This window comes from Narcine bancroftii, chromosome 2, assembly GCF_036971445.1.
Source record: "Narcine bancroftii isolate sNarBan1 chromosome 2, sNarBan1.hap1, whole genome shotgun sequence".
Classification (NCBI taxonomy): domain Eukaryota; kingdom Metazoa; phylum Chordata; class Chondrichthyes; order Torpediniformes; family Narcinidae; genus Narcine; species Narcine bancroftii.
Genome location: NC_091470.1, coordinates 102,643,525 through 102,668,091, shown reverse-complemented (window position 1 = coordinate 102,668,091; position 24,567 = coordinate 102,643,525). Strand labels below are relative to the sequence as shown.

Genomic DNA, 24,567 nt, shown 5'->3' with positions numbered 1-24,567 from the left:
ACCCAGGAGTCACGTGATGGAGTAGTGGCCGGTAGGGGAATTCCAGCCCTCTCCAGAAAAGTTTAAAAAAAAAGGTCGAGAAAAAACAAAGTCACTAACACAGAAACCATAACAAATTGAAAGTGAAAGTGTGGAGAAAATGGCAGCAAAGAAAGAAAAACCAAAAAGAGAAGAGAAGAAGAAGGAAGGACGTCGGAAGAGGAAGGTGAAGGCCTTACCGGTACGAGGAAGCCCGCCATGGAGAGAGAAGTCCGCTCCCTGAGGTCAGTGGAAACCCCAAACTCAGGACTACAAAGATGGCTCACGGAGCCAAACAAAAGTGAATCCTCGTGCATGCGCGATGCACAAGACAAAAACAACACCGAGGGGAGGGGGGACCAGCTGAGGAGTAAATCTCCACAGCCGAAACAGACAAGTATAACATGACAGCAAGATTCTCAACTGGAAAACATAGAAAATAACGGGAACAAGAAGGAAGAGAATAAAAATAGGAAATCAAAGAAACAACAGATGATCAACTCAGAGGAAGAAGATCAACACCAAGACACTTCTAATAAAAATAAGACCAAAAATACCCAACAAAATAAAACAAACAACCCAACAAGAAAACCGGAAGAGACAGAGGTAAAGGACACAGATCCTGGAGTGGACTCAGAAGAGGAGGAAGAACACAGAGAAATGGAAGATGAAGGGAAGGGCAAGTACATGGATATATTTTTTTTAAAGAATATATGGAAACAGTAAAAGAATGGCAATGACAAGAATTCAGTGAAATAAAAAGAATAAAAAGTACAGAAGAAAAAGTGAATAGATTAGAGATGATCATGACAGATATAGGGAAAAGAGAAGAGAAGGTGGAAGAACGAGAAACAGCCATAGAAATGGAAGTAGATGACTTAAAAAAGAAATTAGAAGAATCTGATAAAAAAGTTAGAGACACAGGAGCTGTTAGCTCAGAAGATAGATATAATGGAAAATTATAATAGAAGAAACAACATAAAGATAGTGGGCCTTAAGGAAGATGAAGGCAAAAATATGAAAGAATTTATAAAAGAATGGATCCCCAGGGTCCTGGGAAGACCAGAATTACAGGAAGAAATGGAAATAGAAAGGGCACACAGAACATTAGCTCCTAAACCACAACCACAACAAAAACCAAGATCCATTCTAGTAAAATTCCTAAGATATACAACAAGAGAAAATATATTGGAGAAGACAATGAAAAAAATAAGAGAAGACAAAAAACCACTGGAATACAAGGGTCAAGAAATTTTTTTCTATCCAGATATAAGTTTTGAACTCCTGAAGAAGAGGAAGGAGTTTAATGCAGCAAAAATGACCCTATGGAAAAAAGGTTATAAATTTATGTTAAAATACCCAGCGGTACTTAAAATAGTTATCCCGGGGCAGCAAAGCAAACTATTCTCGGATCCGGAAAAAGCACGAAAATTTGCAGAACAACTACAAAACAGACAGAGAGATGAGGAGATCTAACAAGAACAAAAATGACAACAAACTATACATATATATATATATATATATATATATATGTGTGTGTATGAGTATAAGTAAGAACTAAGAAGGGAAAGAAAGGGAAGAAAGGAAGTAAGGAGGGAATTAAGAGAGTGACTTTTATATATGAAGATTAAAATCTTTTCTGGGGGGGCTGGGTGGGGAAGAATAACAGTCACTGCAAAATCAGTTGACGCGAGCGGATTCGAAAATCCAAATGGAGAGGGGAGGTGTGGTTGCCCGACAAGGGACAAAGGGCAACTCAGAAAGGGGAGGGACTATTGGGGTTAAAGGAATCTTAGATATGAGAATAGTGGAAATATTTTATGATTTAGAATTGTTGTCTTATAATGTGTTCAAAAAAAAGAAAGCAGAAATAGATAAGAAGGGATGGTGGTGATGAGGAAACAGAAAGGAAAGATAAACAAAGTATGAAATGACTATGTTGAACTATATGACTTTAAATATTAATGGAATACATAACCAAATCAAAAGGAAGAAACTGTTAAATTTACTGAAAAAAGAAATTGATATAGCATTCATACAAGAAACACATCTAACTAAAGTGGAACACAAGAAATTAAAGAGAGATTGGATAGGACATGTAACAGCAGCATCATATAATTCAAAAGCCAGAGGAGTAGCTATATTAATCAATAAAAATGTACCAATCAAAATAGAAGAGGAAATAATAGATCCAGCAGGGAGATATGTAATGATAAAATGTCAGATATATTCAGAATTGTGGAATTTACTCAATGTATACTCACCTAATGAAGAAGATCAAAAATGTATGCAAGATATCTTTTTGAAGATCGCAGATACATAAGGGAATATACTAATAGGAGGGGATTTTAACCTTAATTTGGACTCAAACATGGATAAAACTGGAAAAAAAACTAACAGAAAGAACAAAGTAATCAAATTTATAATTAAATCGATGCAAGAAATGCAACTTTTGGATATATGGAGGAAACAACACCCAAAGGAAAAGGAATATTCATATTATTCGGGTAGTCATAAAACATACTTAAGGATAGACCTATTCCTGTTATCAGCCCACATTCAAGGGAGAGTTAGGAAAACGGAATATAAAGCTAGACTATTATCGGATCACTCACCCCTGTTATTGGCAATAGAGCTAGAGGACATCCCACCAAGAATGTATAGATGGAGATTAAACTCTATACTACTTAAAAGACAGGATTAAAATGTACTTTGAAATAAATACGGAATCAGTGAAAGATAAGTTTATACTATGGGACGCAATGAAAGCATTCATCAGAGGGCAAATAATAAGTTATGTAACTAAGATGAAGAAGGACTACAATCGGGAAACAGAACAGTTGGAAAGGGAAATAACAAATACAGAAAAAGAATTAGCAATAAAGGAAGATACAACTAAAAGAAGAGAATTGGCAGACAAAAAAATAAAACATGAAACAATACAAACATATAAGGTGGAGAAGAACATAATGAAGACAAAACAGAAATATTATGAGCTAGGAGAAAAAACGCACAAAATTCTAGAGTGGCAGCTTAAGACAGAACAAACTAAAAGAATGGTATTGGCATTAAGGAAAAAGGACAAACAAATTACATATAATCCAACGGAGATCAATGAAAACTTCAGGGAATTCTACGAACAACTATATCAAACTGAAAACGAAGGGAAAGAAGACAAAATAGATAAATTTCTAACTAAAATTGAACTACCGAAATTACAAACAGAGGAGCAAAATAAATTAATAAAACCTTTGAAATAGAAGAATTACAGGAGATATTAAAAAAACTACCTAACAATAAAACACCAGGAGAGGATGGATTCCCAATAGAATTCTATAAAACATTTAAAGACATTAATTCCTCCCCTCCTGGAAGTAATCAACCAGATTGATAAAACACAATACATACCAGATTCATGCAAAACAGCAATAATTACAGTAATACCAAAGACAGGGAAAGATCCACTAGCACCAGCATCATATAGACCAATATCTCTACTTAACACAGATTATAAGATAATAGCTAAACTATTAGCAAACAGATTGGCCGACTACATACCAAAAATAGTAAATCTAGACCAAACTGGAATTATTAAAAAAAGACGAACAACGGACAATATCTGTAAATTTATTAACTTAATTCATGCAGTAGAAGGAAATAAAACTCCAACAGTAGCGGTTGCTTTAGACGCAGAGAAGGCCTTTGGCAGAGTAGAATGGAATTATTTATTCAAAGTATTGCAAAAATTCAGTTTACCAGAGAAGTATATTAATTGGATTAAAGCATTATATAAGAGGCCATTGGCGAAAGTGACAGTAAATGGATATATATCAAAGCAATTTAACTTAAGCAGATCAACAAGGCAGGGGTGTCCACTATCTCCCTCACTGTTTGCGTTAGCTATAGAACTACTAGCAGAACTGATGAGAACAGAAAATAAAATAAGAGGGATAAAAATAAAAGAGAAGGAATATAAAATCAGTCTATTTGCAGATGATGTTATAATATACTTAACAGAATCAGAAATATCAATAAAAGAATTACATAGGAAATTGAAGAAATATGGAGAAGTATTGGGGTACAAGATCAATGCAAATAAAAGTGAAGCCAATAAATAATGCAGATTTCACAAAGTTTAAGAAAGAATCACCATTTAGATGGCAAACACAAGCAATGCGATACCTAGGTATACAACTAAATAAAAACCTCGGCCATCTATATAAACTAAATTATCATCCATTAATGAAAAAATTACAAGATGACTTAGAGCATTGGAAAGACTTAACACTAACACTGATAGGAAGGATAAACTGTATTAAAATGAACATTTTCCCAAGGATACAGTACCTATTTCAGTCATTACCAATTCACCTAACAGAGAAATTCTTCAAGGAGCTAAAGAAAATTATAAGGAAATTCTTATGGAAAGGGGGGAAACCGAGGATAGCACTAGATAAATTAACAGAATGGTACAAACAAGGAGGCTTACAACTACCAAACTTTAAGAATTATTATAGAGCCGCACAATTAAGATACCTATCAGATTTTCATCAAACAAGGGAAAAACCAGATTGGACCAGATTAGAACTAGATAAAATAGGGGAGAAGATACCTGAACATATACTATATAAATGGGATGAAAAATTGGTGCAACGTAGGAATTCACCGGTATTGCATCATCTGCTCAACATTTGGAAGAAGATTCATGTAGAAAGGAATAAAACAAATTACCAACTACCAAAACTAATATTGATGCAAAATCAACTAATCCCTTTCACGATAGATAACCTTTCCTTCAGAGAATGGGAGAGAATAGGGATCAAAAGAATAGAAAATTGTTTTTCAGGAAATAAATTATTATCCTTTGAACAAATGAAGGATGAATATAACTCACGATACAATGTTTGCATACCACCAACTGAAAACCTACTTGAAGGACAAATTGAGAAACAGTCTGAGGTTACCAGAAGGAAGCAATTTTGAATATGTGATTGCAGACACAATGATAATTAAAAAATTTATAACAAACATGTACATCAAACTGCAAGAAAAGGAGAACGAGGAAACAAACAGTAAACCTAAACAAAAATGGGAACAAGATCTAAAGATAAAGATAAAGAATGAAACATGGGAGAAGCTATGCTCCGGAACTATGAGAAATACAATAAACACGAGGTTACGCATGATACAATATAACTGGATACACAGGCTATACATCACACCTCAAAAGTTAAATAAATGGGACCCAACAGTATCAGACAGATGTTTTCGGTGTAAAAAGGAAAAGGGAACAACAATTCATGCAATTTGGACATGTGAGAAAGTGAAAAAATTTTGGGAAGATCTAAACCAGATATTAAATAAATCACAAAAAGCAATATACCAAAAAACCCAGAGATCTTCCTCCTAAGTAATATAAAAAACAAAGAATTTGGACTTGATTTGGATGGAACACAAAAAAGATTTGTTATGATAGCCCTAGCTGTAGCAAAAAAATGTATTATGTCAACTTGGAAATTAGAAGACAACTTGAGAATACAACAATGGTACATAGAAATGAATAAATGTATTCCATTTGAAAAATTACATATAATTTAAGAAATAACATCACAATATTCAAACAAATATGGGAGCCATACATGAAATACAATAGAGAAATCCTACCCTGGACTTCCACCACCTAAAATGACAGAAGGAGAAGATAATGAAAAGAACTGACTCAGTAAAATTTCTTGTTTATTTTTATTAAGTGACGACATTGTTTAACGGGTTTACTGTATCTTATAGATTGAACTTCAAATAAATGGGAAAGGGGGTGAGGGAGGGAGGGAAGGGAGGGGGGAAAAAGGAGGAGAAAATGACACTTTATATTCAAAAGAAAAAATGTCTGTATGTATCTTGGTCAATATGGTTCATAGTGTGAAAAATAAAAAAAATTTAAAAAAGTCTTCACCCAAGGTCCTTTGGGAGCCCTTCTTTCCCTCAGCAACCTCTTGAATCCTGGCTCCGATACCTGGTTCCGATGAGCCAGTCTCCAGCAGCCCACGTCCTGTGTGGGTCCTTCAGCCTCCGAGCCCCTCGCTGGTCCGCTGCTGTGGTCACTGCCCTTGTTGGGTCATCTCCTGTGCTTCTCAACGGTGGTAGAAGGATTCCCATGTTTCAGGTGCCCTGCACCAGTCCACTGTTCCCTCGATCCATGCCCCGATAATTTTGAATCTGCTTCAGGTCACCCATCAGGCTCTGATGCAAACCCAGCCGATCCAATCTCTCCATTTCTGATTAATCTCTTCTGAATTCTCTCCAGCACTAACCATATCCTTCCTGTAGAGTGGGAAGTGAAACACTCAACTCTAGTGGGATCACATTTGCGATGCCAGAGGCTGACAGGGAATGCACAATAAATGGCAGAGATCTTAGGAGTGTTGAGATTCAGATAAATCAATCCCTTGGTTTAAGGAAAGAGATACAGCAAAATCTCTGGTATCTGGCACCTCAGACGATTGGTAGATAATAAGTGTATTTTCAGGTTGCTTGTGGCAATCTTAACTAATACACCTGAATTAAGAATAAAGTTTAAAAGGTAAAAATACCACACTTGCACGAATATATAAACCTTAAAATAGTTTATTTTCTGTCACATTTTTTTGAAAACATTTAACCGTAGATGCATCTGCAGGTTCCTCCGTCAGCACGGAGCCGCCCTAAAGACTAACATTAACATGATTAATTTTACCCTCCCCCTCAAAATTTACTGTTAAGGCATCTGACTGGGGCAACTCTTGGTAAGCAGGCATAAGGAGACACTTTAAGAGAGTCACCTTAACAGCAAACAGCATCAACCAGCTCTTCATCCTGGGCGACGCCATCATTGTTTCACACATCTTTATTTAAACAGCTGCTACGAGCAAAGCCCAACCAAGGCCCTCTGCTGGCAGAATATTTGCTCCCATCTTCACCAAAGGTTTGTGTTCCTTCAGAGAACATTTACAATTTTCAACTTGCATATTTTTTACCTATCATAATTTTTAAATTTATTTTCCCTGATTTTTTTTTTGGCCAGTTGCTTGAATTCTGGATACCAGGGTTTTAACTGTATTAATATTGGAGACAGTTAGAAACGGTGCGCAAGAATGATTAGGTTTAGGAAGGAATTGTCTTTAGAGAAAAGGTTAAACAGACTGGATCTGTACTCATTGCAGTTTAGAATGAGAGGCGATCTTGAAATCGAGACCACACCCCTACCCTGGTTAAATGGAGCAAATGGTCTTTCCTGTCCTGCAGGAGCTGATACAAAGGTATATTTTGACATACTTTGAGATGGGAAAAGCATGAATCCAAGAGGATTCCAATTGACGATTAAATCTGTTCAAATGTACTTGAAGTGTTTTTAATGCAGTCAGTCACGTGGATGTCATGTGTATTTTTGTGCAGCGGATCCTTAGTGGTAGTGATGGTACAGCTGGAGCGGGAGGAGGAGGTGACTGGGCCCGTCATTGCACCCCTGTTCCCTCAGGTGAGTACATAAACCAGTAAGAGTGCTTTCGCTTGGTGTCTGCATTTTTTGCTGTCCTTTTCTCTAACTGTTGTTTATTCTCCTTCAGAAACGCGAGGAGGGATGGTGGGTGGTGGTCGGTGACCCCAAGTCAAACAGCTTGATATCCATCAAGAGGTTGACCCTGCAGCAGAAGGCCAAGGTTTGTTCTAGGGAGACAATTACTCATGAATTCTAACAGTCACTGTGCCACAGCCTTCAGGGAAATTCCTATGGGAGAAAACTACTAAATTTTTTCCCCCCTGGTGTCTTTGCTTCCATTACTGGAGTGAAACAGTAGAGTCTGCAGAGGCTGGTGATCAGTTTAATGCACAGATGCTAGAGAAACTCAGCAAGACCTGCAGTGTACACAGGAAGCAGAGATATCAATGTTTCAGGTCTGAGCTCTTCATCAGTATTAGCAAAAGCAGGCAGGAACCTCATTTAAAAAGGAGAAAGGGGAGAACAGGTCAACAGGTAATATGGATGGGAAGCAGAAGTTCTCTGAATGGAGAGGGAGGGGTAACAAGCTAAAGGATAGGAAACAGAGGGTGAATGGGGAATGGCCTAACAGCGACTGGAGATGTCAATATTAATGCCATCTGGTTGGAGGGTGCCCAGACAGAATGTTCAGTTTTGTTCCTTCAGTTTGGCAGTGGATGAGGCTATGGACAGACATGTTGGTGTGGGAATGGGGCACAGAATTAAAATGGTTGGCCAGTGGGAGGTCTCTGCTATTGTAGCAGACAGAGCAAAAGATCTCCCACTCTGTGGCCAGTCTCACTGATGTAGAGGAGACCACACCGGGAGTGCTGGATGCAGAGGATGACTCCCAGATTCACAAGTGGCACTTCGTGCAGTCAGAAGGTCAGGCACCATGGATGCATTTAGTGGGGATGGAGGAGTCCTGAAGGGAAAGTCTGCAGAATGCAGAGGGAGAGAAGATGTGTCTGGTGGTAGAGTCACATTGTAGATGGTGGAAATTGCAGTGGTATGTGGTGGAAATAGAGGAGATGCGGGTAAGGGCTGAATTGATGTCAGTAGAGGAAGCCACCTGAAATGGAAGATCTCATCCTAGGAATATATACAAAGGAGGAAAAATTGAGAGAAACTAATTAAATCCTTACAGGTGACAGGAACACATGCACATACAATTTAAATTTCAAGGTACAGCACAGTAACTGGCCCATAAACCTGCACTGCCCAAACACACCCACGTGACCAATTAACCTACCAACCCCTTACAACTTTGGTACGTGGGAGGAAAACTTAAGAGCTCCTGACAGCGCCGGATTCGAAACCAAGTCGCTGGGCTGTAATAGCAATGAGGAGAAAATTACCTCAAAATAATATAGATTAAGCTGGTCAGCTAATGAATAATACTGACTTCCACCTAATGTATTTATTATCTTCCAGGTGAAGCTAGACTTCCTTGCACCAGCCCCCAGTACCCAACACTACACGCTATATTTCATGAGTGATGCGTATATGGGCTGTGATCAGGAATACAAATTCAACATTGATGTCAAAGAAGCCGATAGTGAAGGCGAGAGTGACTCCGACTAAATGACCAAATCCAAGGTCTTTGGCTGGTCTAAATGAAATGATACTGAACTTGCATCTTTGGGAGAATCTCCTGCACATCTTTCTGTAACTAGATACGTTGAATTACTTCATTTATTTGAGAGAAAAATAGAAATTTGTCTGCTTGTTTTGTCGGTCATATTTTCCAGCAGCTCTTTGTCGTGTGGAAAAAGACTCAATCAGTTCACTGCTTCCAGCTGTGTTTAATCAAAGCCAGTGATAGAAAAATGTATCTAAAGAGATTAAAGTTGACCAAGATTTAGCCAATGGTTTTTACAAATATTATTTGTGTATATTTTTCATGCTAATCCCTGGAGTCTAGCTTTGAACTGTGGCAGATCTTTTCCTATGGTGACGCTGGTTGGTCTAAATAAAACAAGAAATGTATTCAGTTTTTTTAACTGTCTCAAACTCTTAGTTGGACAAATAGCTGGAAAATTCTGTGCATCCTATTTCTTTATCTCTGCATCATCCCTTAGACTTGGATGAGAGAAGGTATCATTAGGCATTTAGATTTACCCATTTATTGAAAACCAGAAATGGTGCTGCCTCATGCACCCACGACGAGCTCATCAGCTTAATTTTTTTGCTACCACAGCTCCAAGTCTCTACACTTCATCCTCCATCTCCATGCCTTCAACCTACACTCACCTGGTGTCCATCAAGGATTAGAAGCTTGCCACCTCTGTAAACTTCGACGTGGGCTTCTGCTGATAACTCTGATCCACACTGGTCAAGCTCCTCAGCTGATCATAAGCCAGAGTTCGCAATGCCTTTCACAGGATTCCACCGCCACCCTGGATGCTCACAGGCCCAAGTTCCTGACGCATCCTCCGCTAACCCTGACTGGCCACTTCAAAGCTTCCATTGATGCAGTTACTTACCCCAGTCCTAACCAAGGCTGTTCTGGCATCCAATACCAACCTTAGTCTCCGCAAAGTGGACATCTTGGATACCTATGTTACTGGATCCTACAGGCTCATCCCCCACCACCACCATTCCTTATCCTTCTCTATTCCCAACTCATCCAGCTCCATCTATTCCTTTAAGCTTTCCCTTTCTTTCCACCTCCCCTACCTGGTATTCACTATCCCCTTCGACCTTCCTGGAAACATAACACTGTCCTCAGTAGAGGACTTTCGTCTACACCTCACTCACACCAAGATCCCAAACTCTTTCTGTCTCCATCTTCCTCCATAATTCTCCACCCCTCGGTGAAGACCTCTTCAGCCTTAAGCCTTCTTTCTCCTCAACGACACCTCATCTTGGCCTTCTGTCCACTCTGGATCTTTACATTTCCAACTGCCGCCAAAATATCAACCACCTCAACTTCACCATTCCCTTCACTAATCTCACCCCATCAGAATGCACTGCCCTCCACTCTCTTCAAAACTAAACCCACAGACAAGGCTGGTGGTGTGGTCTGACACACTGACTTCTCTATCTTGACAAAGCCAGACATCAGCTCTGACACTTCCTTCAACAGGTCCCTACCAAAATAAAATCAAGCCACTCTCATCTCTATCCTCCACTTCTGGTCATCTCCCTCCCACTGCCTCCTACCCTGTTTCCCAACTAAATGGGTATCATCTTACCTTAACTCCACTCCCTCCCTACCTATATCTATGATACCTCAAAAAGCTCTCCATCATTCAACAACTTCCACTTTCATGACCTCAATTATTCAAAACAAAGGGGTTCGCATGGGTCCCAGCTATGCCTGCCTGTTACCTGTGTGGAGCTATCTATGCTATAAGCCTACATAGTCAAGGCTCCTCAACCCTTCCTCCACTATACTGACAACACATTGGTGGTGCCTCATCCTTAATCTCAAAGGAAACTTTGTGCAATATTGTGAATCTCTGCTGTAACCTTTCCAAATGCCAAACTAAGCACCACTTCCTTTCTCAGGACAATTTACCTTTTGAGGTGCGAAGATGGATTTAAATTCAACTGTAGGTGCTAGCCTTATGCCATAAACATTTCAATCTGCTTCAGAAGACCATACTCCTGTTTGTATTCGCTATAATTTCACTCATCTCTCTCCATCTAGAATTAGGATGGGATTATAATGCCATGTCTCCAAGCATGCAAGTTTGCTTTCACTCTTCCTCATCAATAACTTAGTCAAGGTATTTGATAAAGAACTGACCCATTGTAATTACTCATGCTCCACCAAAGCACCAATTAACCCCATACACCTTTGGGATGTGGGAGAAAACCCATAAGGAAATAAAATCTTTAAAATGTAGTTAAATGGAGGAAATTCAAGGATACAGTTTTAAAGGAACAAACTATCAACACTCCTTATGCACAGCTCTAGTCATAGAAAGTAATAATGAATGACTTTATTAAACAGATTTTTTAAACAATTCACTCAATGTCAGAACATTATGGGAACTTCAAGGAATAGCCACAATACACGTTATGGACAAAAGAAATCAAATGCTGCAGAATGACTAAACTAGCACTGGTTGTAGATTGCCAAACTATATTAACTGGCAACTTCTGCTCTGTATAACATTTACTGGGAGACAGAACATCAAGTAGTAAGATTTTTAGTGCAATTTGAAGTTTTTGTTTTAAGTAGTCATACTGATTAAAAACTGGACAACTATTGGGGACAGCTACATTAACTGTCCCTCTCTCGAACAACTAATCTTCAATCTCATATCTCCAGATGCTAATGTCCCCGTCGTCACTACATGATGCCAAAAGTCCTGCCTGTTTCGGGTTCCACGCCACACAGTTGATGTCCTGAGTGTGTGCTTTTGGAATGTATGCTGTGAGTGAAAATGTTGGCTGGTGTGGATCGGAGCCAGAATCCTCCTCAAATATCCTGACTGCATCATCACCACAGGCTGTTGCTATGGCACCCGTTAAGTGGCACCTGAAAGAAAAGGTGGAAAAAGTTCATTCACGTTACATAAAGGTTCTTGGTTTGTAGGGTTACTTAATTCTGGGAAATAATCTAGGATAACTAAGACTTTTGTGAACTTTCCTAAAAGCCTGATATGAAGGCTGAGGGCTATATGCTCAGGCAGAAGCCTTTACCCCTGAAAAAGGTTGTGGACACAGCCCAGGACATAATGAGCAAAACCTTCCCCACCGTCGGGAACACTGCTGTCAGAGAGCAGCAGCAATCATCAAGGATCCACACCCCCCAGTATACGCTCTGCCATCAGGAAAGGGATTATAGGTACCCACAAGACTCGCACCCACCAGGTTCAGGAACAGCTGCTGCTTCATCATCAAACTCCTCAACTACAAACTCATTTAAGGACTCTTGCACTTTTCTTTCTCTCTATATTTCACGTATGTACTCTTAAGACAATAAACCTGAAACTAGGCAATAACAAATTTAACAACCAATCAAGAAGAATGATATTCATAGGAATGGATGGGTCCTCCATTTGTATACCAATTAAAGCAGAGTAAGGAGGAATTCTAAATGAGAAAGCTCTCTCATCTCAACAGAACTCTAATAAAAGGACAAATTTAAACTTACCAAGAAATGTCATAGACAGTGCGTGAATGGAACCCAGACAGGGTGCAGATACATTTCCAGGACAAATCGGAACCACTGCACACAACACCTGCACCATTAAAGAGAAACCAGTTTGTAATGCACATGCAATGATGGGGTCCACAAAGATAAACAGCAGGAAAATATCCTGGATTCCAACTAATCTGAATTTGCTTATACAAAATGTGATATTCATTATGCATTTTAGTTTTAATAATCTCAGTGTACACCTCCCACAATAAATATTCAACTATGATAATATTTGCATAATTTATTAAACATTTCAACAGTAATCTGATGCTTGTTCTATCATTTTTGGCTTTCCAACGATTTTAAAAAATCACGAGCTGACTACAAGCAGTTTAATATTTTAGTTTCATTTCAGAAATGAGAAGCAAAGTAAGATTAACATTTAAAAAAATGTAACAGTCTGCATAAAATTCATTGGAGAGGCTGTTTCAAGATTGAATTGAAATCACTGATCAATACCAATATCTCTGCTTGCTTCGATAGGCACTAAGTGATTTTTTTTTGTTCTACCAAAGAACAATTTTTTTTTTTGGAGTGAGGCACTGTTTAATTTTTTTACCTTGTTCATTACCAGGACCGTATGCTTTCCAAATTTTCACAGTTTTGTCATCACTGCAAGAAACCAGATGGTCCCCTGTTTTATCAAAAGCAATGCTCCAGACGGTGGACTCGTGACCTTCCAGGGTGTTGGTACAGACCCAGTCATCGTCCTCCTCCTTGTAAAGCTTAATGGTGTTATCATAGCTTCCAGAAGCCAGGAGCTTGTTAAATCAAAAATACAAAATAAACAGATCCATTCTGATGTCATTCTGCTAATATTAAGATGCCTCACAACATACACTACCTGACTCTGGCCTTCCTCACAGCATTACAGTAAAAGTTCAAAAATCCAGACCAGCTGAGAATCCAGACTTTTCAAAAAACTCAAACTTTTCCAATTTGGCAGGCTTTTGTGAGCATACGTGCATGTGTCAGCGCCACAGATGCACAGCGGCTCAAGTGACCACGCTTACTTGATATAGGTCATCTTATCATAAAGAAATCATTTGTATACTGTATTTTTTTTTTACAATGTTCATTTTTAAACAATTTCAAACATTACTGGCTCTTTGTAGTGGAAAAAAAATTGCTTATATTTTTGTTTCAACTTTATTTTTATTTAAAACTGCTCGTTTTGATAAATGAAGCATGCTGTATTTGCTAATGAATATCAAAATTTACCTGTTCATCTTTACTTCATTCCAGCCCGAGAACCTGAAAAATCCGAAAATCCAGACTGACCCAATTCCCAAGCAGTGCAGATTTTAGGATTTTTAGTACACAATATAATCACACAGAAGTTTCTAGAAGTGGGGAAACAGGGCACTGTGAAATACTTATTGGAAGCTCTTACCTCTCCATTTGGGTGCCAGATCACGTGTTTGACATCTTGGGTATGAGCATTCAATACACTGACACATTCATAATCATCCTCCTCGTCCACTACAACAGAAATAAGTCAGTAGTATGAATCCCAGCCCTCAATTCCAATATCTGAATGTCAAAAGTACTTGGCAGCCTGGCACCCTTCAAAATACATGGTATTTATTATTGACCCATCTGTGATGTCCGTTTCTTTTTTGAAATACCCTTCAAATCAATGAAAACAAAGAATCCAGTGCAACAGCTTATTTCCAAGAATAGGCCTATCAATGTGTTCCATCAACCACATTGCTCACAAAATAATTCCATTTTTTTAAAAAACACCCATATTGCACTGAAATTTTCCAATAACTTCACCTTCGCGCCTTTGGAGGGCAAGTTTTTCCATTCGCAATCAGCCATAGAATATTACAGCACACAAATTTGTGTTAACCTAGTCAACAATCTTCATCTTCCCCATCTCACGCACACAACCCTCTTTTCTTGCATCCACATGCCTGTCCAAGAGACTTAAATGTCCTTATACCAGCCTCCACCATCTCTGGAAAGGCATTCCAGGCATCCACAACTCTGTAAAACAAAAACTTGCCCCTAACATCTCCCCCAAACTTTCCTCCCCTCACCTTAAACAGATGACCTCTGGTGTTTGTTACTGCTGCGCTGAGGAAAAGAGTGCTGGCTGTCCATCCTATCTACTCTTCTCATAATTTTATAGACCTGTCATCTCTCATCCCCCTGTCACTCCAAAGAGAAAAGCCTTTGGTGTGCCAACCTTGCCTCACAAGACTTGTTCTCCAAACCTCACAACATCCTGGTAAATCTCCTCTGCACCTTCTCTAAAGCTTCCACATCCCTCCTAAAATGAGGTGACCAGAACTCAACACAATATTCCAAGTGTGGGTTAACCAGTGATTTATAGATCTGCAACCTTACCTTTTGACCCTTGAACTCAATCCCCCAACTAATAAAGGTCAGGATACCATAAGCCTTCTTAACTACCGCCTTGAGAGATCAATGGATTTGGGCCCAAAGGTGCACACTATTAAGAATCCTGTGTGACAGGGTATATTATATTGTATAATATATATAAATATGTCTTTAAAAGAGATAGATTGTGGGGGTTTAGTGTAAGTCACCAGAAACAGACTAACACTTCACAAAAGACATCTCATTTAAAATGCCAAAGCTTTGCTCAAGCTGGACAGTCAGGCTCCAAGTGTCTTTTCAAAGACAATGAAACTACTTTGGAAAGAATTTCAGAAGCAGGAATAAATGGACAATTGTCCTTAAAGCAAAAGATATTCAGGCTCACAAAATGATTCCGGTGCCAGCAATCTGTCGGTTTGCAGTTTGCTGTTCTAAGAGGGGTCATGTGGGTTTTGCAGAGAGAGAAAAAAAACAAGATTTCTCTTTTCGAGAAAGAGAGAGAGAGTTCTGCAGTAGCTTGTGAAGGCTGCAACATAGCAAGCTGGCAGGCTTGTTAAAACCCCATTTTGAAGACAGGTCATGAGTTCTGAGTTCAGCCTCTTGAAAACCCTTGTAGTCCTTACAAGAGGAAATGGTTGGCTAGAGTGTTTCTCCTGAAATAAGGGAAACAAGAGAACTCTGTGGTGACCTGAAAGAAGAGGTTATCATTTGAAAAAACTCATAATGGGGCAAGTTTCTTCGGCAAGACACTGAAGTGACTGATTGGAGGGAATCAGTTTGCCTGTTACTGGTGAACTTGGAGAAGTGAGATTAAACTGAATCAAAGGACTTCCCTGAACATATACACACTGCATACACGCGTGCTTAGAATTAGAAGGGGGTTAAGTTAGGCTGTTAATAGTAATAAGTTAAAGTTTGATCATGTTTTTATGTTTAAAGAAAATTAAAAGCAACTTTTGTCTAAGTAACCATTTGTCTTGGTGAATTTCTATTGCTGCTGGGTTTTGGGGTCCTCAGGTTAACCTGCCATTAACCATATACTCCAACTTCAAGTGCATCCTTCCAAAATGCATCACTTCACACTTATTTGGATTTAACTCCATCTGCCACTTTACTTTCTGTCTACATCCTGTTGTAACCTACGGCAACCTTCTACACGATCCACCACACCTCCAACCTTCATGTCATCTGCAAACTTACTTACCATCTAATTCTTCATCCAGGTTGTTTATAAAAATCACAAAGAGCAGACATCCTAGAACAGATCCCTGCTGAACTCCACTTATCAGTGACCTTCAGGCAGAATGCATTCCATCTATTATCACCCTCTGCTTTCTGCAAGCAAGCCAATCCTGAATCCACACAGTCAAGGTCCATGGATCCTATGCCTCATGACTTTCTGAATGAGTCTCTCATGGGAGACCTTGTCAAATGCCTTACTAAAATCCATATAGACTACATCTACTACCCTAACTTCATTAATTTCTTTTGCTTATTCCACAAAAAAGACAATTAGGCCCATGAGGCACGCTGATGGCCTTGGTGACTATTCCTGAGCAGCAGTTGCCACACAAGAGAATGCAGAAAAGATTTCCAAAGATATTGTTTGGATTGGAGGGCAGGAGTTAGGAGTGATTGGATAGACAGTCTATTTTCCCTGGGATGTGAAAGCACGAGGCCATAGTCTAAAACAACACTTAGATAGTTTTAAGGCGACATTTAAAGGAGTCCTAAGGGGGACATTTTTCCCCTGCAGAATCAGTGGTGGATATGTGGAATGAGTTGCCAGAGGAAGTCATAGTAGCAGGTACAAATACAATCTTTCAAATATATTTGGACAAGTACATGGATGAATAGATAGCTAGAAGGATATGGGCCAAACACCATTAACTTAGATCGGCATAATGGTCAGTATGGACAACTGGGGCCGAAGTGCCAGTTTCTGTCCGATGTAACTCTATTAACCATCTGCCACACTTCCTCACTTAAGAAATTTGTTGATTTATCTTTGCAAATTCATTCCCATTTACACATCTCTACACTATGTTCATCAAATTTCCACAAGTTCTTTACCAACAAATCTTTAAACAGCCTCAACTTCTCTCAAAGTTAGACAACGTCTCCTCCTCTGGAGGAGCACCAGCATGCTTCAGGGCTGTTCGTTGAGCCCTCTTCTGTATACCCTTTTCACCTATGACTGCGTTCCTGTACATAGTTCTAACTCTATAATCAAGTTCACAGATGACACCACGGTGGTTGGCTTGATCAGAGGGGATGATGAGATGGCCTATAGGGACGAGGTCCAGCACCTGGTCGCGTGATGTGCCGACAACAACCTAGTCCTTAACACCCAGCAGACCAAGGAAATCATTGTGGACTTCATGCACGCTGAGAGCCACTCATGTCCCTATTTACATCAATGGAACAGTAGTACAATATGCATCAAGCTTCAAATTCCTTGGCGTCCAAATTTCCAATGATCTCACCTGGCCCCTGAACACTTCCATCCTGATCAAAAAGGCACAATAGCAACTTTATTTCCTGCGGAGCATGAAGAAAGCTCACCTCTGTCCCAGGATACTGATGGATTTTTACCACTGTACCAGTGAGAGCATACTCACCTAACTGCACCTCAATGCAACTGTCCTGTATTGGACCGCAAAGCACTCCAGTAGGTGGTGAAAAATGCTCAACGGATTATCCGCATGCAATTGCCCACTATTGAGAACATCTGTCAGAAACGCTGCCTGGGCAGAGCGAAAAGCATTATCAAAGATGCTTCTCACCCTAACTATGGACTTTTTACTCTCCTTCCATCCGGTAGGTGCCACTCCTGAACCAGCAAGCTCAGGAAATGCTTCTTTCCTGAGACTGTAACCCTGCTGAACCTTGCATCACAACGCTGAAGAGTTTTGCATCCATATTGCACTGTCATTACTTTTTTACTTGTTTGTTTGCTAGAGCACTTGCTTCTATTTGCAGTTACTTGTAAATAGCACTATTCTTTATATTTCTGGTTAGATGTTAAATTGCATTGACTTTGTATCTGTATTTGGCACAATGACAATAAAGTTGAATCTAAAAATCTATATCTTTAAAATGTACTCTCTCACCTTCCCAAACCCACACACTTTTATCACGGCTGCACGTTGCCAGGAGATTACCAGTTGGAGCCCAAGCAACAGACTTCACTTCATTCTCATGTCCTTCCAGAGTTGTCAGACACTGTCAAGAACAAAACACTTAACTGTGAAAAAGGGTTTATTGTCAACCTGATATCTAATCCAAATCATTGGATTATATATCTTTATCTTCTATTAACAGTGCGGGACCTGGTGAGTTTCTCCAGAATTTTTGTGCATTAACCAATTCATGAGCTGTACAATGGGAGACATAGAACAGGTAGGAGAATAGTCTACAATCAATTCAAGCTTCTGTTTCTTGTAATCTACATTTCTTGGTTCAAGTTTGCCAATGAAGGGAAATATATCATCAAACCATAGGTTACATTTTTCAGATGTTCAAGTAGATGAGCCTGGTGGGGTGGGGGGTGGATGGCACTGAAATCTTTGATAGTCATCTGCCACTAGTCGGGTTCACCACACTCAGTTTTTTTAGGGCGTTACTACCTTTGGGTAGTTTTTGCTTTGGAATTTAAAAAAAATATTTAGGGGAGGGATAGTGATTTTAAGATACAAGGGGAATGATTTGTAGTGAGTGATCAAATTGTTAATTCGTAGGGATGTTTCATCTGAAATTTGCAACTTTTAATGTTCAGGGGTTAAATAATACAATTAAGCGAAAACGAGTTTTGGCTTGTATTAAGAAAATGAAAATTGATAGCTTTTTTTGCAAGAAACATATTTGATTGAAAAAGAACATCTCAAATTGAAGAGAGATTGGGTTGGTCATGTGTTTTTTTTTCTTCATTTAATTCCAAGGCAAGAGGTGTAGCGATTTTAAGTCATAAGACTTTGCCCTTTGAATTACAATCTATGGAAGGAAATGTTGGGAGGGTTTTAAGGGTGAATTGTAAAATTTTTGCTGAATCTTGGATTTTGCTAAATGTTTATGCACCTAACATAGATGATGAGCGTTTTATTTCTGATGCTTTTTGTTGTTAAATCAGGCTAATGAAAATATTTTAGTTGGGGGAGATTTCAATTGTGTTCTGGATCCTTTATTAGATAGATCTCCAAAAAGTATAAAGAAATCAAAGATGGCGATATAAATGAGGGCCTTGATGAAAGTCTTAAATTTGGTGGATATTTGGAGAAGGGTCAATCCTACAGAGAAGGATTTTTCCTTTTATTCGTTTCGACATGATTCATTTTCCAGAATAGATTTTATTTTAGTATCGGCACATTTACAAAGAGTAGTACAGGCGGAATATAAAAGTAGGGTTATATTGGACCATTCTTTTTTTCTTGTGTTTTAGTTCAAAAGTGGCACGTTCAGCTTATAGATGGAGATTTAAGACAACTTTGTTGAAAAAACCAGAGTTTGGTACCTTTATTAAAGAACAAATCACTTTGTTCTTGACAGAATGATAATTCTGTAGATGGTCGTTTTGTGTTATGGGATGTGCTAAAAACTTATTTAAGAGGGCAGATTATTAGTTATACTACTAAAGTTAAGAAACAGTATATGGCAGAAGCAAATTGCTGAATTGGAGAAAGAATTTCAGAAAGATGTGACAGAAGATAAAAAATTGGTTTTGGCTAATTTGAAACTACGCTATAAACACATTGCAAACTTATCAATTTTAGCATTTAATTTATCGATCTAAACAGCGTTATTACGAGTTGGGTGAGAAAGCCAAGGTACTTGCATGGCAGTTAAAGATGGAACAGGTTTCACGGATTGTTAATGCTGTTAAAAAGAATTCAATAGTAACCTATAAACCTCAGGAAATTAATGACCAGTTTTATTCATTTTATCAAAAATTATATACTTCTGAGGGGAAACAGGATAGCGGTGTTATTGAATCTTATTTATCTAAATTAACATTACCAGCATTAAAGGAGGAAGATGTAATGGAATTGGAAGCTCTATTTACAGAATTTGAGATTAAGGAAGCTATAAAGAAGATGCCAAATGAAAAGTCACCAGGGGACGATGGATTTTCTGTGGAATTTTACAAAATTTTTAATGAAGATTTATCCTCTGTGTTTGAGGATGTATGCACTGAAGAGCATGAGTTACCAGAATCTTGCTCCAGTGCTTTAATTATTGTAATTCTGAAAAAAGATCGAGATCCGTTGAAAGTGTCTTCATATGGACCTATTTCTCTACTGAATGTAGACTATAAAATTATAGCAAAAGTGTTAGCAAATCGACTTGCTAAGTATTTACCTAAATTGATACATATTGATCAAACAGGTTTTATTAAGAATAGAAATGCATCAGATAATATTCTTCGATTGATTACTTTGGTCAATACATATCGACAGCAGCCCAACCATCCAATGGTGGTTGCGCTTGATGCGGAAAAAGCTTTTGACAGGGATGAATGGGAATTTTTATTTAAGGTGTTGGGAGAATTTTAAATTTGGCCCTTTTTTTATTGGTTGGGTTAAAGCTTTATATACAAACCCGAATGCCAGGATGGTGACAAATGGTCAAGTTTCGTTACCGTTCAAACTGACGCATTCGACTCAACAAGGGTGTCCATTGTCACCAGCCTTGTTTGCATTGGCTATTGAACCGTTAACTCAAACAATAAGACAGAATAAACAGATAAGAGGGATGAGAGTTATGGATGAAGAATACAAGATTAATTTATTTGCAGATAATGTTTTGATATATTTGACAGACCCAGAACGATCATTGCCACATCTGCAGGAATGTTTATTGCAATATGGAACATTGTCTGGATATAAGGTTAATTGGGATAAGAGTGAAATTTTGCCAGATGGAGGAGAGTATTCAGAATATAAAGATATTATAAAATTGAAACGGCCTGATAAAATTAAATATTTAGGAATAATTGTACATGCTGATCATCAATCTTTATATAAGTTAAATTATGTTCCTTTATTAAAAAAGATTAAAGCAGATTTAATTAAATGAAGAGATTTCCCATTAACTTTAATTGGTCATGTTAATTGTAATAAGATGAATATTTTTCCTCAAATTCAATATTCATTTGAATCAATACCATGTCCTCTTTTAAAGGGATTTTTTTCAGGATTTAAATAAAGCCGTGAGAGAATTTTTATGGAAAGGTAAATTAGCGCGGGTAGCATTATATAAACTTACTTGGAAGTATGCGTTAGGTGGGCTTCAATTACCTTATTTTCAAAATTATTATGAAGCAGTCCAGTTGAAATTTATTAGAAGATTGATGGATTTGGACCAACCCCCAAGTTGGACGAAAGTTGATATAGCTTGGATTTTTGAAATTGAGGTGCATCAATTTATATATCGATGGAATATAAATTTGTTGTGGGAATATAATATGCCGATATTAAAGCATCTATTAAAGGTGTGGTCTAAAATAAATAAGATTTTAGGATCAAAAGGCCACCGAGACAGGTGCACCAAAGAAGAGGTACAAGGACTGCCTAAAGAAATCTCTTGGTGCCTGCCACATTGACCACCGCCAGTGGGCTGATATCGCCTCAAACCGTGCATCTTAGCGCCTCACAGTTCGGCGGGCAGCAACCTCCTTTGAAGAAAACCGCAGAGCCCACCTCACTGATAAAAGACAAAGGAGGAAAAACCCAACACCCAACCCCAACCAACCAATTTTCCCTTGCAACCGCTGCAACCGTGTCTGCCTGTCCCGCATCAGACTTGTCAGCCACAAACGAGCCTACAACTGATGTGGACATTATCCCTCCATAAATCTTCGTCCGCGAAGCCAAGTCAAAGAAGAAGATATAATAATCAGTTTATTCCTTTTTCAATATTTAATGTATTTAAAGAGTTTGGATTTTAAGGGTATAAAGACATTGCAGGATTGTTTTGTAAAAGGACAGTTTCTTTCCTTTAATCAATTGAGGGAACATTTTGATATTGTTGAAAATTCTTTGTTTGTTTATTATCAACTTCGAGCTTTGGTGAAAGACATGTATGGTAGAGAGATGACTTTACCTGTATTGACAGAATTTGAATCTTTGATTTCTTCTATACCAAAAAAGGGATATATCAAGTGTTACAAGACAATATGGATAAACCAGAATGGGAGAAGTCTAAGCTTAAGTAGGAAAATGATTTAGCTTTAGTTTTTCCGGAAGATTATTGGGCAGTTATGTGCTACGACAGCGTAACTAAATTGACAAATGTACAGTATGGAAAAGTTAATTATAATTTTTTACACCAGTTATATTTAACTCCAAAGAAATTGGAAAAAATATGGTTTTAGTAACTCGGATTCTTATTTTAGATGTGGTGTATGTACCGGTACTTTTTTTTTTAAACATGCTGTCTGGTCTTGAGTTTATGTACAACCATTTTGGGAAGAAATTAGGTTAATTTTGGAAAAATTATATAATATTAAGTTACCATTAGATCCATCTATTTTTTTAAATGGGTTACATGGTTCCTTTAAAAGGATTAGGGCTGGATAAATTTCAAATTGCATTTGTACATTTAGTACTGTAGCTCGAAAATGTGTGGCAAGTACATGGAAAGATAACAGTGATTAATATAATGCGATGACATAATGAATTGAAAGTTTGTATTGTTATGGAAAAAGTTACATACAATTTGCATAAGTATTCTTTTTTTGTTAATAAGTGGTTACAGTATTTGGAATCTGTCCATTTAAATGTAATTTGATGTATTATATGCATTTCCTTTTTTTTTAAAGCTCTCCTTAAGAGAGCTGGGTGATGGGCTGGGAGGGGTATAAATTTTTTTTCTTTCCATTTTTATGTTTTTAATTGTTTTATATATATAATTACATAAAATTACATACTGGATTGTATATTTTTTTTAATGATTTTCTTAAATAAATAGCTTTAAAAAAAATTAGGAAATTGAGGTACCCCCAAAAGGGGGGGGGCGGCAAGGGAGCCCGGGGATGCGGGGGGCGGCAAGGGAGCCCGGGGATGCGGGGGGCGGCAAGGGAGCCCGGGGATGCGGGGGGCGGCAAGGGAGCCCGGGGATGCGGGGGGCGGCAAGGGAGCCCGGGGATGCGGGGGGCGGCAAGGGAGCCCGGGGATGCGGGGGGCGGCAAGGGAGCCCGGGGATGCGGGGGGCGGCAAGGGAGCCCGGGGATGCGGGGGGCGGCAAGGGAGCCCGGGGATGCGGGGGGCGGCAAGGGAGCCCGGGGATGCGGGGGGCGGCAAGGGAGCCCGGGGATGCGGGGGGCGGCAAGGGAGCCCGGGGATGCGGGGGGCGGCAAGGGAGCCCGGGGATGCGGGGGGCGGCAAGGGAGCCCGGGGATGCGGGGGGCGGCAAGGGAGCCCGGGGATGCGGGGGGCGGCAAGGGAGCCCGGGGATGCGGGGGGCGGCAAGGGAGCCCGGGGATGCGGGGGGCGGCAAGGGAGCCCGGGGATGCGGGGGGCGGCAAGGGAGCCCGGGGATGCGGGGGGCGGCAAGGGAGCCCGGGGATGCGGGGGGCGGCAAGGGAGCCCGGGGATGCGGGGGGCGGCAAGGGAGCCCGGGGATGCGGGGGGCGGCAAGGGAGCCCGGGGATGCGGGGGGCGGCAAGGGAGCCCGGGGATGCGGGGGGCGGCAAGGGAGCCCGGGGATGCGGGGGGCGGCAAGGGAGCCCGGGGATGCGGGGGGCGGCAAGGGAGCCCGGGGATGCGGGGGGCGGCAAGGGAGCCCGGGGATGCGGGGGGCGGCAAGGGAGCCCGGGGATGCGGGGGGCGGCAAGGGAGCCCGGGGATGCGGGGGGCGGCAAGGGAGCCCGGGGATAGGAGGAGTTGGGGAGCCCTGGGGAAGTGGGGGAAGTGAGGAACCCGGGCCTCCACCCCTCTGTTGCTGCCGGGACTCCAGGCCGGGAGCGCTACCTCAAATGCGTCCTCCTTCTTCCGCCAGATGCAGGTGGTGGCGTCGAAGCTGACCGAGGCGAGGTAGGCGCCGCACGGGGACCAGGCCACTTTGCGGACGGTGCGCTGGTGGCCGTCCTCCAGCACACACTGCAACTGCCAGGCGGGCCCCTCCGCACTTCCCCGGGCCCACACACGCACGGCCCGGTCCCCGCCGCACGAAGCCAGCAGCGTCCCAGTCGGGTTCCAGGCCACGAACCAGGCCCTACTGTCGGGATGCGCCGTGAAACGCAACTCCAGTTCCAACCGCCGCCTCATCGCTCGAGCTCCTCCCAGGCATCGCCTTCCTCCTTGATGATTGGTTCTCTGCACCCGAAGGCGATTGGTCAATCATGTAGTCTATCAAGAGCTGGACAACCAATGGTGAATCTACTCCCCATATACCGCCCTCTCTCCTCGTTGGAGGACATTTCTCGCGCCGAAGGCTATTGGTCAACCATGCAGTCCAGACTGCCAATCGTCAGTCTTCTCCCCGCCCAAGTACCTACCCCCTCCTCGATGAATGGTTGGAGTCTTCCCCGGAT

General features: G+C 40.3%; 2 protein-coding genes across 2 annotated transcripts in view; one reads left to right on the top strand and one right to left on the bottom strand.

Annotated features, from left to right (window-relative positions):
• snrnp200 (small nuclear ribonucleoprotein 200 (U5)) overlaps positions 1 to 12,024 on the top strand; it is a 97,230-nt gene extending 85,206 nt beyond the window's left edge. The window contains exons 43-45 of the mRNA XM_069917765.1: positions 7,450 to 7,531; positions 7,620 to 7,712; positions 8,966 to 12,024. Of these exons, the coding sequence (XP_069773866.1) occupies positions 7,450 to 7,531; positions 7,620 to 7,712; positions 8,966 to 9,115 (325 nt within the window). The 3' untranslated portion in view covers positions 9,116 to 12,024. The remainder of the gene's footprint in view (positions 1 to 7,449; positions 7,532 to 7,619; positions 7,713 to 8,965) is intronic.
• ciao1 (cytosolic iron-sulfur assembly component 1) lies at positions 11,467 to 24,343 on the bottom strand. Its single transcript, XM_069917772.1, has 6 exons — positions 24,005 to 24,343; positions 18,152 to 18,263; positions 14,083 to 14,171; positions 13,249 to 13,450; positions 12,642 to 12,729; positions 11,467 to 12,023 (listed from the first exon to the last, which is right to left on the bottom strand). Exons 1-6 carry the CDS (start codon positions 24,299 to 24,301, stop codon positions 11,789 to 11,791), a joined length of 1,023 nt encoding a protein of 340 aa, XP_069773873.1. The 5' UTR covers positions 24,302 to 24,343; the 3' UTR covers positions 11,467 to 11,788.
• Positions 24,344 to 24,567: the final 224 nt, after the last annotated feature.